Source organism: Leuresthes tenuis, unplaced genomic scaffold (genome assembly GCF_036924035.1).
Source record: "Leuresthes tenuis unplaced genomic scaffold, fLeuTen1.0.hap1 SCAF_4, whole genome shotgun sequence".
NCBI classification, from domain to species: Eukaryota; Metazoa; Chordata; class Actinopteri; order Atheriniformes; family Atherinopsidae; genus Leuresthes; species Leuresthes tenuis.
Window position 1 is genome coordinate 9,274,180 of NW_027325358.1, and position 15,782 is coordinate 9,289,961.

The window sequence follows — 15,782 nt, forward strand, 5'->3', positions numbered from 1 at the left end:
TCCTAAAGGGAAATAATGTTATAGCAGTATAGATTATCAGAGAAATAATATGCAATTACATAAAGGGAAAAATAAAATCAAAATGAAATATACAAAGAAACAATTAAATCAAATAAAATCCCAAGATTAATGCTATCACCAGCCTAATTGTTTAATGTGTGGCTTAAAAAAAAGACTTTAACCAGAAACAACTTGAATTAACAGATACACCGCTGCAACTGCCAGACTGGTGTGCTCCAGCTGTGCTGATATCTCGCCTGAACGCTTACTCACACAATTTATCAGTGTTGCTGGCATAGTCGACAGCTGGAAAGACATGGAAATATTTGCTGTCACCAGTGTGACACCACTGCTTAGTTTCTCATGATTTTTAGCTCTTTTAACCATACTTGGCTGTATGGATAACAACACATTTGGTACCAGTAGGTATTGGTAAAGTAATGGGAAACTACTGAGGGACCATTGTTTTACTCAGCACATATTAACAGTGGGACAGAAAACGGTGACAGAGTCTGAGTAACTAATAAGACAGACCTTTTGCTTTACTTGAGGGAGAAATAAAATCTTTGACAAAATGTTGTAGTGATCAGTAATGAGTGAGTTGTTACTGTTCTGAATTGTTCAGTTTTTGGGTTGGAGTTAATCAGAAACAACTTAAGAAAAAAACCGAGGGTGTGCTTTTTTTGCAGATGATTATCCACTTCTTATAAACTTGTGATTCACTAATATAGTATCTAACAGGTAGTTCAAAGTAGTGAAAAATGTCTTTATAGTTCTGGATTAGGTGTTATAAGGAAAGTGATGATAAGAAAAGCCTTAACTATCAGGCATTTCATCATTCACTCTTTCTAAGTGATGATGCTTTATTTTGTGCACTTTACTGTAAAATGTTACTGATAATACCATCTTAAATTCCTCTTGGGTAACAGAAAGTAAAACAAATATTTTTATTTTAGAATCTTGATAAATAGTGATTTTTTATTATTATTATGGTGCTGTGATTTGTTGGCGACTTCTCCAGGGTGTAACTCACCCAATGGGATTTTTCTTTTTCATTATAAACGTTCTATTTTATGTTTCTATGTTTCTTTTGAGCTGAGACTTACTATGTGTGTTTTTATGTTGCTGTTTAATTAACTTTTACTGTAATCAGTGCATAATTTCTCCAAATGGCCTTCCCTGTATAAATGAAATTTTTGGTAAAAGGTTATGGTTTCGTTACATGAAACAACTAAATACAAATTATTAAGCTAACATAAAAAAAGTGGGGCAGGTTTTTAGTTGTAAGGAGTTTTTGTACACTGTGACATTGGCACTTTTACCTCCTTGCACCAGTAATGAACAGGAAGAAGGATTAAAGCAAGAAAATATAGTTTTAATGTATCAATGGGAACTCATCTATATCCTAGAAACAGATCAAAAACCTCGCAAGGCTTGCTTTTTACTGAACGTGATTGGAGACATAGGAGGAGCAAGCCACTGTATGTAGATAAAAGAGTGTCACAGAGCAATGTTCTACACTAACAGCAGATATGGATTCAGGTAGGAGGATGACTTGGATCCCACTGCTGCTGGCAGCCTTGGTGGCATTTTTCTCTGAGAATCCTGTAGCTGCTGCAGCTCCAATGTAAGTGGCAGACTCTTCTAAAGTGATTTTAGGTTAAAAATGATAGAACCTTGTTTTTATGCTAATAAATTATCAGTTTTCTCTTTTTTATCATAAATGTCTGGCAATTATGCTAGTTTTGCAAAGAAATATTAAATAAATATTGTATTATGATAAAAGTCAGTATTAGTGCTGATGTGAATTTTATCTTAAAAGGACATTTAAAACAATGTGAGTTGAATTAAAATGTTGCGCACAGTAAAAATTAAACAAACCGAAAGCAATAGAATAACACAATGGGTGAAATCATTCAATCCATCCATTTTCTATACCCACTGAATCCTATTCAGGGTAGTGGGGAGCTGTAGCCTATCCCAGCTGTCATAAGGCGAGAGGCAGGGTACCCTGGATGGGTCACCAGTCCATCACAGGGCCACATGGAGACAAACAAGAGAAATAGCCATCTATGATTGCCCTCACTCCTAGGGACAACTTAAGGGTCACCAGCTAACCTTGCATGCATGTTTTTGGGTGGTGGGAGGAAACCGAAGTACCCGGAGAGAACCCATACATACACAGGGAGAGCATGCAAACTCTCCAGCTGGTATTTAAACCAGAAGCCCTCTTGCTGTGAGATGAAAGTGCTAACCACCCTTGGTGAAATCAGTAAAGAAACAGACTAAAACATATTGATATAATATTCAAGTTAAAAGTGGTTTTCAAGGTCTGAACGGTTCTTATAGTATTAGGTATGTATATTATAGTATGAGCAGCAACTGCAAAAGCATGATCATCTCTATTTGATTTTTTTGATTTTGAACATCTAACAACATGTAATAAGACAACCTCACCTGTCTTGAGTGTAATGATTCAATGAAGTCAATAATTAAGATTACCAAAAGCCTTAAAACCAGCAATAAAGTCTGAAAATACATTTTGTGACATATGGGAAGACAATGGAGTGAGGTCAACACGCTTGTTATAATGTGACACTGTTTTGTCCCTGTTATAAGATGAGAGGCTGATAATAGTATAAGTTATCTTATAATAATAATAATAATAATAGTAATTATAAGATTACCCTAACCCTTACTTACAATATAAGTAATCTATACCTACATATAAGGATTTTTTTTAAAGTCTTTAATAACATATTTTAATTATGTGGGAGAGAGGCTGAGTATAAGTGAAGTTTTGTGCTGCACTGCATACTTTTATTTTTGATATTATACCATAAATACATTCATGTGATAATCTTAATAAATTTTCATTTTAAATAAGCAGCTTTTACCTCATAGTACTTTTGGCAGTGTTAGTACTTTCACTAAAATGAAAGTCACAATGAAATCTAAATATGTTCTTTACTGCTATTAACAATCTATTTGTCATTCAAATGTTTGTCAAATCTATTGTCATTTTCCATGACATAAAACCTTATTGAATACTTACTATATGTCTCACTGAACACATTTGCTGTGAATGGACTAACATTGATATTGTTCTGTACACTCATACATAAAGCTGGATGCTTTTTCACTGTGAGGGCCTGTCATTGTATAAAAATTGCTATGAAGAATAGCTAAACCACATATTTATTTACAATATGTATTTACTATGCTTTTTCAACATCAACTGAACCATCAGTTCAATATCTGTGTCGTATCTATTCTAATTTAGTTCCAGTTGTAAAAAAGTTAATTAAGCCAGAAAACAAGATGTGAGCAACAATAAGTCAAACAATTTTCTGCTCGACAGTTATGGATATAGACTGAAGACTGAATTAATATTGTGGCAGTTTCTTTGGTCCTTCAGTTGCCAGTAAATTTATATTTTTAGAATTTACTCAGTGGTGCACCAGACACAGCAAACAGCAGAGATCAGAACCATTATGTAATGTTTTGTTGACCCAATAATAAACTTTGGTCAAGCTAATAATCGATTTCTTGCTTGTTTGTCAAATAAAAGCTAGAGCTCATGATCTTCATTCTGTCTTATTGCTGTCCACGTGACTGTAATTTATTAAGATTTTAACTTACTCTCTTTACAAACCTCAGCATAAGGAGCTTTCAACAGTAAACATATCTGATCATTTCAGTCTGCTGATGATGTGAGTCTTAATGGAATATCTCGTACCATTATGTTGGAAAATGCAACTTTGAAACTTGGCTCCTTTTTCCCTTCATTTTAGATTTTGAAAGAAGTTGTCAAGGAAGTAAGAGAAGGTCAGGCAGTCAGAGAACAAATGCATAAATTAAAAAAATGGCGTTTTCAAATGATATTTCTGTACACCCTGCCCTCTCATAAGAATAGTCGAGCAGCTAAAATCTTCATTGGCAAGCATTTCCACCATCTTAAGCCCCACTTTTTCTTACATAAAAACTAAGAGCCACCTTGGGCATACAAACCTCTGGCTGGGGATAAGATAAAATGTGTGGAGTTGCTGAAAACCTGTCACTTTTTTTCTTCTGCATCTTAATTTCCATTGCTAACAGCACTGAAAGAAGGCTCGCAGAGTGGAGCAACCTGAAACTGTGCGTTCTGCCAGTCTAATTGCAAAATCATGTCCTTTGACATTAAAAAGCCTTTAATTTGCATTGTTAGGGAATTTTTTTGACAATAAATCAGGGTGAAGGTGAATGAGCACAGTCAAGGTGACCTACTTCAAGTCTTAAAAAATGTAGATATCCAACAGTCAGTATGCAGTAACATCAGTAAAACAAAACTTGATTTCCTTCTCAAAGCATGTTCACAGGCCAAATAAAGTGTTGCATAAATCGGTGAATAGTCGGATCCACGTTTAAAATTGTACGTACTCTGAACTCCAGTCTGCTCATTAGGAGTGTGTTTCCACTGCATGTTGTTTGAGCCAGGACCCTGCATCCGCTTTATGTTTTCATTGTAGAGTGAATGAAGTTAATCATAAATGTATCAATCAGCTGTTTTTACACAGATGAATTTACTGAAGAATTCTTGGAATTCTATCAAACACAAAATCAGTGCAGCTCATCTTGTTACAGCTGTGTTTCATAGTCATACAGACCTTTGATAAGTAATTAAACGCATTGGGATTTTGTACATCTGCTAATTCATTTTTTACTGCCTCTGTTGAGTGAAGGCCTCATGTATACCCTGTGATCTCTGATGCTCCCAAAGGGGGTGTTCAAAGGGAGAGTCTGCTTATTATACTTTTCTAGCCCATAAAAAAAGGTTTAGGATAAATATCATTAATGCTCGAAGTTCTCTCTGTATTAGCTGTAATACTAACAATGTGTTCTTTTTTCAGGGAAGTGATGTCTGCTCCCAGCTTGCTGAGAGTAGGATCAATGGAAAACATTTTTGTTGAGATTCAAGACTGTCCGCGTCAAGACAGCTTTGATGTTCAAATCTATGTGAAGAACCATCCAATCCAAAACAAAGTGTTGAAATCCACAACTGTGACCCTCAGTAAGGAAGGGAATTACCAGGGTTTGGGAAGACTCAAGGTAGTACATTGTTGAACTTGCTAATACATTATTTCATTTAGCCAACTACCTGTTTTTATCAGAATCTTTTTTTTTCTGTCTGTGCCACAGCTCAGTTAGATAGAGGGAGGCATGCAGAAACAAATGATAAAAAGATTATAAGTGGTAAACTTTAGCTCTTATTTTTTTATGTTCCACCTGCTTTACCTGTTGTGATCTCTTTTTGTTTATTTGGACATTAGTCTTATTTGATTTGCTTGTGCCCTAATTTAAAAATCAGGAGGACATTGGAGAAAGGAGAGACCCAAGTTAGATAAAATATATAAGCCTTTAGTTTCATTGGTGCTAAATCTGTATAACATACTCGCATTTTTCAGTTTACTTCTCTTTTCTTAGCTCTCTGCTGCAGAGTTCAGTAACGATCCCAAGGTGAAGCAGTATGTTACTCTTCAAGCACAGTTTCCTGGTCGACTGCTGGAGAAAGTTGTACTAGTCTCATTCCAGCTTGGCTACATTTTCATCCAAACTGACAAGACCATCTATACTCCCAACAGTAATGGTGAGTCCAGTACTACTGACAAGGTTAAACGTTTCTGAAGAATTTTTGACTTGATAGTATGTAATGGCCAGGACATACCGGAGATTAAATCGTAACAGCCCCTTAATGAACCAAAAGATGTAAATGCGACATTGGATGTGAGACTTTTGCAATTGCCAAATGTTGCATTTATGAAACATGTCCTGGGGATTTAATGGTATCCACAACATACTTTCTATATCAAAAGTTTTCAGCTTTTGAATATTGAGTGTGCCCCTGGCTTTTGAAGAATTGATGATTTGCAATAAAAATGAACTTAAAAGACACATACTAAGCCCAATGAGGCCCAAAAGCAGTTAAAAGTGGATAATAACTGATAAAAACCAACTTGTGTATTTCTGTGTGTCTAACAGTCCGTTACAGGATTTTTGCACTCAGGCCTAATATGGACCCTGTGGAAAGTGCAGATGAAACAGAATCTTCAGTTGTCATCGAAATTATGGTATTGTACTGGATCTTTCATATATATACAATTTGCTTTATATTGAGGTATCTTAGTGAGTGCTAAAGGATTCCAGAAATAAATATGATCACAAAATATTGAATATGAAAGTGTAAATAACACACTTATGGACATCCATCAAGCACAGAAATCGAATACCTATGTTATGTTATGTTATGTTATGTTACTTTGTCCACCCTACTAAATGTAAAAAAAAAAAAGTCAGTATCCAACACACATGCATTCTAGCATTAGATTTTTGTCAAAAGTAAAATGAATAAATCTAATTAATTTAAATGAATGAAAGTCAATAAGTCAATCTCACACACACAGTTGCATGAAAATAATTGTTTCACTACAAGAATTAGAAATGTAAGTTCAAGTTTCCTGAAGAAATTAAAAAATTGGTGATTTCACTGCAATAACATGTTTTATTTGGTTTTCAGACCCCTGGTGGAATTGTAATAGATTCTTCAACTGTCTCACTGACTTCAGGGGTCAAATCTGCATCTTATACAATTCCTGACATTGTCAGGTGAGGTATTTCCAAACTTGTGGAGGTCTCTGAAACATTTGTAGCTGTACCTTTTAAGCCCATCGGCAGGGTATCTAACTTAAAGTGTGTACTTTTTGTATGTGTGTATAGTATGGGCCAGTGGAGGGTGGTGGCAAAGTTCCGAAGCAACCCACAGCAGAGTTTTTTTGCCGAGTTTGAGGTCAAAGAATATGGTGAGTCTCAAACTTTTAAAACAATGAAGTCCTCCCTCCTCAAGTGATTGAACATGCCATTAAATATGCATTATTTCACAGTACTTCCCAGTTTTGAGGTTAAATTGTCAGTCAAAGGTCCCCCTTTCTTCTGTGTGGACAGCAAAGAGCTTACAGTCGACATCAAAGCTACGTAAGTGAATGATTTCCTTTTGTGGATTTAAAGACCATGTCCAATGTATATATTGATTGGAAAAGACAATGAAAGTGTTTGATTGGTCTGATTTTTCCTGATTGCAAGTTGACTATTTTTTGATTGTTTTAGGTATGTGTTTGGTAAAAAGGTGGAGGGGACAGCCTATGTGGTATTTGGGGTAATGGATAACAGTGTCAAAAGGGGCATTCCAAGTTCTCTTGACAGAGTCACGGTGAGCACTTAGTCATACTTTTCATTGATCTCTGTCAGTCTGCCAGCTGCTTGTTTTATTTAACTTATATAGCTCACTCCTATCCTTTTTTATCCATTCAAAAATAAAGACATTGAAACATGTCTACAATGTTATTATTTTTCAGCTTCCTGCAACTGCAGTAATTGAGTTTATTTTATAAATATATATATATATCTTTTTTTTTTTTACCTGTATCAGTTAAGATTAAGCCTTCAGAAAAATAATTTAATTGCCCTTTTTGTATTGCATTATATTTCATTAGATCTCAAAGGGTGAAGGAACAGTCACATTGAGGAGGGAGAGCATCATTGAGACCTTCCCAAACATCAATGAACTGCTGGAGAGCTCCATATATGTAGCTGTCAGTGTACTGACTGGGAGTGGTAAGAAAAAGTGTCTTCTCCTCTTCTGGGCAAATAATGTTGAGATGCAAATGATTCTTTAACAGCATCTCAAAACATTTGTTAAGATTATATTACTGAGATACATGAGGAGAAATCTTGCTGAAACACCAGACAAGTATGAGCAATTAAAAACCAGGTCAGTGTAAGCAGACACAATGACATAAGAGAGGTGCCACATTAGCTTTTTTGTAATCAGTAAAAACATCTGAGTACATAGTCTGGATCCATATTGGAATCAGTGGCACAGTTCAGTGACACACTGTAAGTCTGACCTTATGATCCGTGAATCGGTATCTGATAGTGATACTGCTACTGGATCAGATCAGTCCAAACTCAAAATGCAACAACCCATTGCCTCTCTGAAGCCATCGTTCCCATTATTTCAAATAAACTCCTTGCTATACATTTTCAGCTCTTGTGGCCAGATTGCTTTTATCTCAGACCCTACGTCTATTATTAGATGTGGTGAACTTCAAAGCTGTTCTGTTGTGTTGACAGTCATCCTTTTGTGCACATCAATTAATTTAAAAGATAACTTATCAGTCAGAATAATGGAATCCATTGTACTCACAATCTATCCAAATATACCTTCAAAATGAAAATAAAGAAATAAAAAGTTTATGCTTTGGCCCACTCCACTCCATGGCTTTGGTAGTTATAAGTGGCAGACTGATTGAAATAGAGATTTTAATACTTTCTACATATTGTTGATGTTGAAGTTAAGAAGGGTGTTGAACTGTTAATTAAATACTTGATCGTGATATGTCACAAACAGGAGGGGAAATGGTGGAGTCAGAGTTGAGAGGCATCAAGATCGTCTCATCACCCTACAAGATCACTTTCAAGAAAACGGCCAAATATTTCAAACCAGGAATGTCCTTTGATCTCATGGTGAAGCAGTAATTTTCTGCATAGAATTACAGCATAATTGATAAGAAAAGGAAATGTGTTAATGTATTTTTGAATATATCACAGTCCTGTTTATCCATTTAGTAATCCATTTTTTTCTGTATGTTGAAAACACTTCTAAAGTGCTATTAAAACATTGTTTAATAGCTCTATTGACCTTTTCTCTTCTTTTCTTTTCTATTCTTTGATGGCAGGTTGAAGTTTCTAATCCTGATGACACTCCGGCAAAAGGTGTTACTGTGGTGGTTGATCCTGGATCAGTTCTGGTCACCACAGCTGAAAATGGCCTTGCCAGGGCTACTATCAATCCTAAGGAAAAGTCGAAACTGAGAATTACAGTATGCTTTATTTAATGTTGTCTTTTAGAAAATCTCTTACATCAATATGGACTTTTTTTCTTTCTCATATTGTCACCAGCTGCTCTTTGTTTCTCTTTTTATCTAGTTTGCTTATTTCATTGTGTGTGTGTGTGTGTGTGTGTGTCTCACAATGTGCATTTCTGATTAGAGTGACATTTCAAAATCATTTCACTATCAATATTCAAGCATTACTAACACATCATCATTTAAACTTTGTGCATGTACTTACAGGTAAAGACCAGTCAGGCTGGCCTTCTACCTACCAGACAAGCATCTGCTTTTATGGACGCTCACCCTTATCAATCCAATAGCCAAACTTACCTACACATAAGTAAGTAATCTGATATAATATCGTGCTGTGAACTTATTGTTAATAATGGTGACAGTGCTACCTAAAACTAACTAATGCCCACTTTAAGGTAAAATACTAACTTAGAAACATAATTGTAGATGTGGATACAGCTGACGTGGAAATAGGAGAATACATAAGAGTCACCCTCTTCCTCAACAATCCAGAAAGTTCGAAAAGCGACATCACATTCCTGGTGAGAGATGTTTTGAAGATGCTTGTGTTTGTTTGGGGAAGACAGTAATGAGTTTTGTTGCATTTGTGCCAATGGGCAAAAAAGACGATTGATGATTACATTTTTTTCTCCAGATATTGAGCAGAGGTCAAGTGATGAAATCTTTCCGATTTGAGAACAATGGTCTAAACCAGATATCCAAGATGGTTGAATTTACCAAGGACATGCTGCCATCGTTCCGCATCTTAGCTTACTACCACAGTAGTAGTGAACTGGTATCAGACTCTGTCTGGGTCGATGTAAAAGACGTTTGCATGGGAACGGTGAGAGACACACCACTGATGTGTATTAAAAGACTGCTTTTGGCATATGTATGATTTCATACAATTTCATACAATCTTTTCTTCATTTCTCCTTTAGTTGAAACTGGAAGTACTGGGAAATGCTGCATCCTATGAACCTCGCAAGTCATTCAAACTAAAGATTACAGGAGAGCCTGGGGCAACAGTGGGATTGGTGGCAGTTGACAAAAGTGTCTATGTCTTGAACAACAAGAATCGGCTGACACAGAAAAAGGCAATTTGTTTGTATTGTCTCTGAAAATTATTTATACTGAGCCAAGATGAAGTCTGTGTGAAGAATTACCAAATATACATCACATTTTTACAACAGGAAAATGTGATTTTAATCACCAAGCAAACTTTAGATAGCTTTCAAAGATTTGGGTGCAGATTTACTCTGTCAGCAGCCAAAACTAACCGTACCAACTGGTGAAACACATGAAACGTGCTTAATGAAAAATCACAAAAGCCACTAGAATATATTGTCCATTTACAACTTCAGACCAACTTCTTTACAGTAGATTAATAAACTCACAGCGCATCCTACCATCATGAGCTTGCAGTACACGACTTTTATATTTCTCTGTTAAATAAATGCCCAAATAGCTATGTGGGCTAAAGTTGGTTAAATTTGGGTCAAAAGTTAAACTTTTGTAGATAACTTGATTGCACCTGACCTTTGTATCATCATCTTGATGGCAGTTAATGTAAATGCAGAGCAATAACACAGCACAAGCTTGCCATGAGACTTTACTGCAAATGGATGGCATAAATTTATTTTTTCTGTTTTAATAAAGGGTCACTGAGTAATTCTCAGTAATTATAACCAGATATATTGTCACTCTATGAACATATAGAGCCAGGTTTCAAATTATGTCAATTTCTCATACAATACGTGGACTCAAGGATTGAATATCTAGTATTTATATATCTACGAGATTTACAAATTACAACTTGAAAACAAGTAAATGCTGAAACTGTTACATATTTCTTGAAATTAATGACAGAACTATGAGATGTAGCACCAGGGTTATTATTACAATTGCTTTGGTAACTTCTTTCTCTGGCATTTCAAATAAATTTACACAGGTGGAGAATAATCTGTAAGTCCTTATCACAGCAGCTAAACTATTACAGCCTTGTCATCCTCAAAATTAAAAGTTTAAGTCTGTCTGATTCATTTGAATAATCCTAATTAAAGGATGACACAAGGCCTATCTTAAAAATCAATGGGTATGCACGACACACAATGAACAATGAACCATGGTTGCTCTGACAGATCATGGTTGTTTTTAAAGTCATCACTTCGGCGTGGTATATGTGTTGGAAACATGCGGACACACTGGGCTCACACCTTTCAGACAGGCGCCTGAAAGTAAATACAGAGTCAAGCAGGCTTTGCACCAGCTGCAGAGCCTGTTTTGTAATGTAATTTATGTGATGTGGTTTGGAATTTTTATTTCTTCATACTAGTCCTTGTGTGGTTGTATTTCTGTATTTGACTGACCACTCTGCTTAGATTTGGGAGACGGTGGAGAAATACGACCCAGGCTGCACAGCAGGTGGAGGGGAAAACAACATGAAAGTGTTTTACGATGCGGGGCTTCTGTTGGAGACGAGCAACCTCGGTGGGACCCCTGACAGAACAGGTGACACTACTTATATGTTAAATAATTTTTTTATCATTTAAAACAAACAGGCAGGCACATATAAATATGCTTTGTCATCTGTGACTTATTTCATCAAATTTGATTTGTCAAATTTACTCTGTTTTTTATTTCAGAATACAATACAAGACAGCAATAATTTGCTGGCTGACAGACAGACAGACAAAATTCAAATTTATTTGTATCGCACATTTCATGTACAAAACAATTCAAAGTGCTTTACATAAAATAAAAGTATTGCAGCGGGGAGCGGAAAAAGCATTAAAAATATGTAAAAGAATATAACTAGAAAGAAATAAAATAATCAAAATGAATTAAAATGAATAAAAACATGCAAAAGTCTCGACAAGTTAAAAGATACTGTGCAGATTTCATAACCTGGATTTGAAAATGTCTACATTTGGTGAAATCTCCACTGGCAGTTTGTTCCACTTGTTTGCAGCATAACAGCTAAATGCTGCTTCTCCGTGTTTAGTCTGGACTGGACCAGCTGACCTGAGTCTTTGGATCTAAGAGCTCTGCTGGGTTTATATTGTCTGAACATATCACAGATGTATTTTGGGCCTAAACCGTTCTGGGATTTGTAAACCATCAGTAGGCTTTTAAAATCTATTCTGTGACTGAGTGGCCAGTGTGAATATTTTAAAACTGGTGTGATGTGTTCAGATCTCTTAGTCCTGGTTAAAACTCTAGCAGCAGCATTCTGGATGAGCTGCAGATGTTTCATACTCTTTTTGGGAAGTCCAGTAAAAAGACCATTACAGTAATCGAGTCTACTGGAGATCAATGCATTTCAGGTGTGCAACACATCCCAAAAGATTTCGAGACAGGGGTAGTTTAGAACTAGTAATTTGGTTTAAGGAGTTTAGGAGATATTTTCAAGAAAATGTGTTTTCTTTAGGAGGGCAAGGTGACCATTTTTAGCTTCCCTAAAAATCCATCGATCTTGAGGAAGTGATCGCTGTTTATTTTTCCTGGCCAGCAACACAATTGCAAAAAGGTTTGGATTTGTTCGCCACACTTCACAGAGGACCATTTTTTGAACAAAGCCCAGTACAACACAGGCTTTGCGGGGAGACTGTAGCTAAAAGTTGAGGCTGTTCCAACACTAAAAGGGCATGAGTTTCAAATGTCTGTGTTGTGTTGTCGCGAGCAGTTTAGCACAACATCATGAATACAATAAGTGAAAAGGCAGCTAAGGGGACTAATGGTACTTTGTGTTGATCAGAATTTCATGATTTGCTGACAGGATAACCAAAAGTATCCATTTGCTGCTCCGACTACTGCTCATAAACACAATCACTCTCACAAGCAACTATAGTTTGCATGTACCACCCCCAATGCACTTCACTTATTATATTCAAAGAAAATCAATTAGCAAATTTGCCTTGGGTAACAAAGGAGGAGTATGTAAGCATCATTACTTTTTCTTGGTCATGGAGCAGACGTTTTCTGCCTTAGATGACACTTCACCACATTTCCTACAACTGCACCTATTAACATGGAGATACAAAGAAAAATATATGTATGGTTAGGAACTGACAGTCAACGTAGTTTGTAATGTTGCACAGTTGCAGGCAATAAGCATTATCCAAACAGAAATGTTCAGCTGTAAACTATGTTGTGGTGGTTTGGCATGGTGCTCATACTCATTCTAAATCTGATTCTGTATCAGATTTAGAATGAGTGGATTTGAGGTGTTGTCATGCTTAAAATTAATATATAAAAGCCTTTGTCAAAGTATCTCCTTTGTTTACAAGTTGTATCTTCCTGACTGGTGTCACCCCATGCAGTGTGGATTCACAAGTCACTAACATCCTCTCCCCCATCCCCAAGGCAAGACCCAGACATTCGTCCAATAAGAAGACATTTCCCCAAAAACCTCTCATTTATAAAGGGCTTCCCCCAAGAGAAAGCTCTCCCTTGTTCTGAAATAATTACAAACTATTTGGAGTTAAGATGGGTGCAAAGATAATCTAGAGGTACTGAAGATTAATAATTAAATGACTGAAATGAATGGAATTAAATTTCATGTTCACTTTAAACTATTAATGGAATCTGGAGTATATTCAAGATGAAAATGGAAAGGGTACAAGCCTAGGTTGGACTCCCATGATTTACGATCAGATGACAAGGACATTTGTGTTTTTACTCTACCGCTTTTATTTTAACAATAGATTGGAATACCATTATATTTGCAGAATTCTGTTAAACAAATTTGTCACTTTACTTTTCCAGTTTCTGCATGTCCTACTTCCAGGAGAAGGAAACGAGCCAGCACCATAATGGATGTCAGAACCAGCTTATGTGAGAACCATAGCTCAAACGACTCATTAACCACTCATTCATTGAACTTCTGCATCACAGTTCAGGTCTTCATAATTGTTTGTAGGACGACTAACTGAAAATATGAGTACAAACATAAATTAGGGATATTTAAAATCATTACAGATAATGCAGTTTTTAGATTCCAACCTTCCAACCTTCATAGATCAAAGCATTGATAAATTTGACCTCTTTTCGGATTTGGCAGTAGTCCCACCAATTTCAGCTGGCCATAACAAATATATATGAGTTTGTGCAGGCCAATTTGTGAGAAGTCCCTTCATTAACTTTTTTTTTCTTTTACTTTTTTTGAAAATAGGGCTGAGTAACAAACACTGAGACTAATTTGTGATGATGTAGTTTGGCACGATTGTAATCATTAGTTTTGTGCTTTGTGGGAAGCAACACAGCCTTAAGTTAATTTTGTGTAGAACATAGGGCTTTGCACAAAACCTTTTGGAGTGCCAGTGTTAATCAATATTAAAGGAGGTAAGATCCCAAATTATTACAGTTGTGGCCTGTCAGTGAGAAAATCCAACAGATAGTCACAGACCATAGGGTTAAATCTAATGTTGATTAGTTTGTCAGCAAGTTTACGTGGAAGGATCTAGGTGTCCTTATTTTCTAGGTGGTAGAGAATCCTTGGCAATAACAGCTTCTTTGTTATTATTATTATCTTATTAATTCATCCAAACAAGTCATTAGGAACAAATTCTTATTTAGATTGGTGGCCTGGCAAAAGCTCTCACTGCCAGCAAATAGTACAGTCACAATAAGCATAGTACACACTGCAAACAACACAGAAACATAGCATGTATAAACATAGACATAGACAGAAGTAAACATTGGAAATATCAATGAGTTAGAAAGAACTACATGTGTCATGTGAATGCCTATGACTAAATTTTGTCTCTTTTCTCTCACAACCATTTTTCTTGTCAGTAAGTGAATATCAAGACAAAGAAGAAAAAGAATGTTGTTTGGATGGTATGCGGGAGGTCCCTGTTTCATACGACTGTCAGAGACGCAGTGAATACATTGAGAATAAGGTAAAATGCACCAAGGCCTTCCTGCGCTGCTGTGAGGAGATGCAAAAACATCGAGATGAGAACAAGAGGGAAGTCCTACAGCTTGCCCGCAGTAAGAGATGGGTACAGAGGATGGGGGGTAGCTGTGTTCCATTTGTCATTGTGTATTTAAAGAAAAGGGAAATTAAGCCAATCATAAAAAGTATTAATGTTTTAATGACTTCCTTAGGTGAATCAGATGGATATGACCTTGACAGGAATGAAATCACCTCTCGTACTAATTTTCCTGAAAGCTGGTATTGGACTGATATTCCACTTACTTGCCCTCCAACTGATCGTGAGTGGTAAGGACAGCAATAGAAAACAATACAAGAAAAAAATATTGCCATCACAAAAATTTCTCTGAAAGTAATTTTGTGTATAAAAATGTTTTTCTTTTCAGTAAGATCACATCAGATGAGCGAACTGTTCCTTTGCCGGACTCAATCACAACCTGGCAGTTGACTGGCATTAGCCTGTCGAGAACTCACAGTGAGAACTCTTTTTCTTACTTACTTTCGTTTTTCAGCTTCTTAACAACAAACAAAGTAGAATGATTTTTACTTTTGTGCAGATAATTGCAATGTTTAAAGTTCCTCTCTTTCTCTATCTTTCATTGCACATACCGTATATGCCCTTCTCAGTTATTACACTGTCTTGAAAGGAACATTTTACTCTAGTATTAATACTCTAGAATCTAATATTCTAGTCTTAAAATATAGGTATAAGCGATACCATGTTGGTAAAAACCTTATTTTCTGATTTTTATCTCTTTTGAAAAAATACAGAAAGTAAATTGAAAAGCTGTCATACCACCAGGCTTGACAGTCATTACTCACATCTTGCTTTATTTGTTGAATCAATCCGTCTGACAGAAAAGTTGTAACTGCATGGATGCATCTTTCACAACATCTGCACTCAC

At 36.0% G+C, this 15,782-nt stretch overlaps 1 protein-coding gene across 1 annotated transcript in view; it reads left to right on the top strand.

Annotated features, from left to right (window-relative positions):
• The first annotated feature begins 1,502 nt into the window (after positions 1-1,502).
• The window catches only part of LOC140305547 (complement C3-like), a 35,771-nt gene continuing 21,491 nt past the window's right edge, over positions 1,503-15,782 (top strand). The window contains exons 1-20 of the mRNA XM_072384458.1: positions 1,503-1,627; positions 4,890-5,088; positions 5,464-5,626; positions 6,019-6,107; positions 6,554-6,642; positions 6,754-6,836; positions 6,918-7,008; positions 7,141-7,243; positions 7,527-7,647; positions 8,444-8,559; positions 8,772-8,915; positions 9,168-9,267; positions 9,387-9,481; positions 9,595-9,783; positions 9,881-10,036; positions 11,321-11,450; positions 13,707-13,775; positions 14,736-14,933; positions 15,051-15,165; positions 15,264-15,352. Of these exons, the coding sequence (XP_072240559.1) occupies positions 1,533-1,627; positions 4,890-5,088; positions 5,464-5,626; positions 6,019-6,107; positions 6,554-6,642; positions 6,754-6,836; positions 6,918-7,008; positions 7,141-7,243; positions 7,527-7,647; positions 8,444-8,559; positions 8,772-8,915; positions 9,168-9,267; positions 9,387-9,481; positions 9,595-9,783; positions 9,881-10,036; positions 11,321-11,450; positions 13,707-13,775; positions 14,736-14,933; positions 15,051-15,165; positions 15,264-15,352 (2,434 nt within the window). The 5' untranslated portion in view covers positions 1,503-1,532. The remainder of the gene's footprint in view (positions 1,628-4,889; positions 5,089-5,463; positions 5,627-6,018; positions 6,108-6,553; positions 6,643-6,753; positions 6,837-6,917; positions 7,009-7,140; positions 7,244-7,526; positions 7,648-8,443; positions 8,560-8,771; positions 8,916-9,167; positions 9,268-9,386; positions 9,482-9,594; positions 9,784-9,880; positions 10,037-11,320; positions 11,451-13,706; positions 13,776-14,735; positions 14,934-15,050; positions 15,166-15,263; positions 15,353-15,782) is intronic.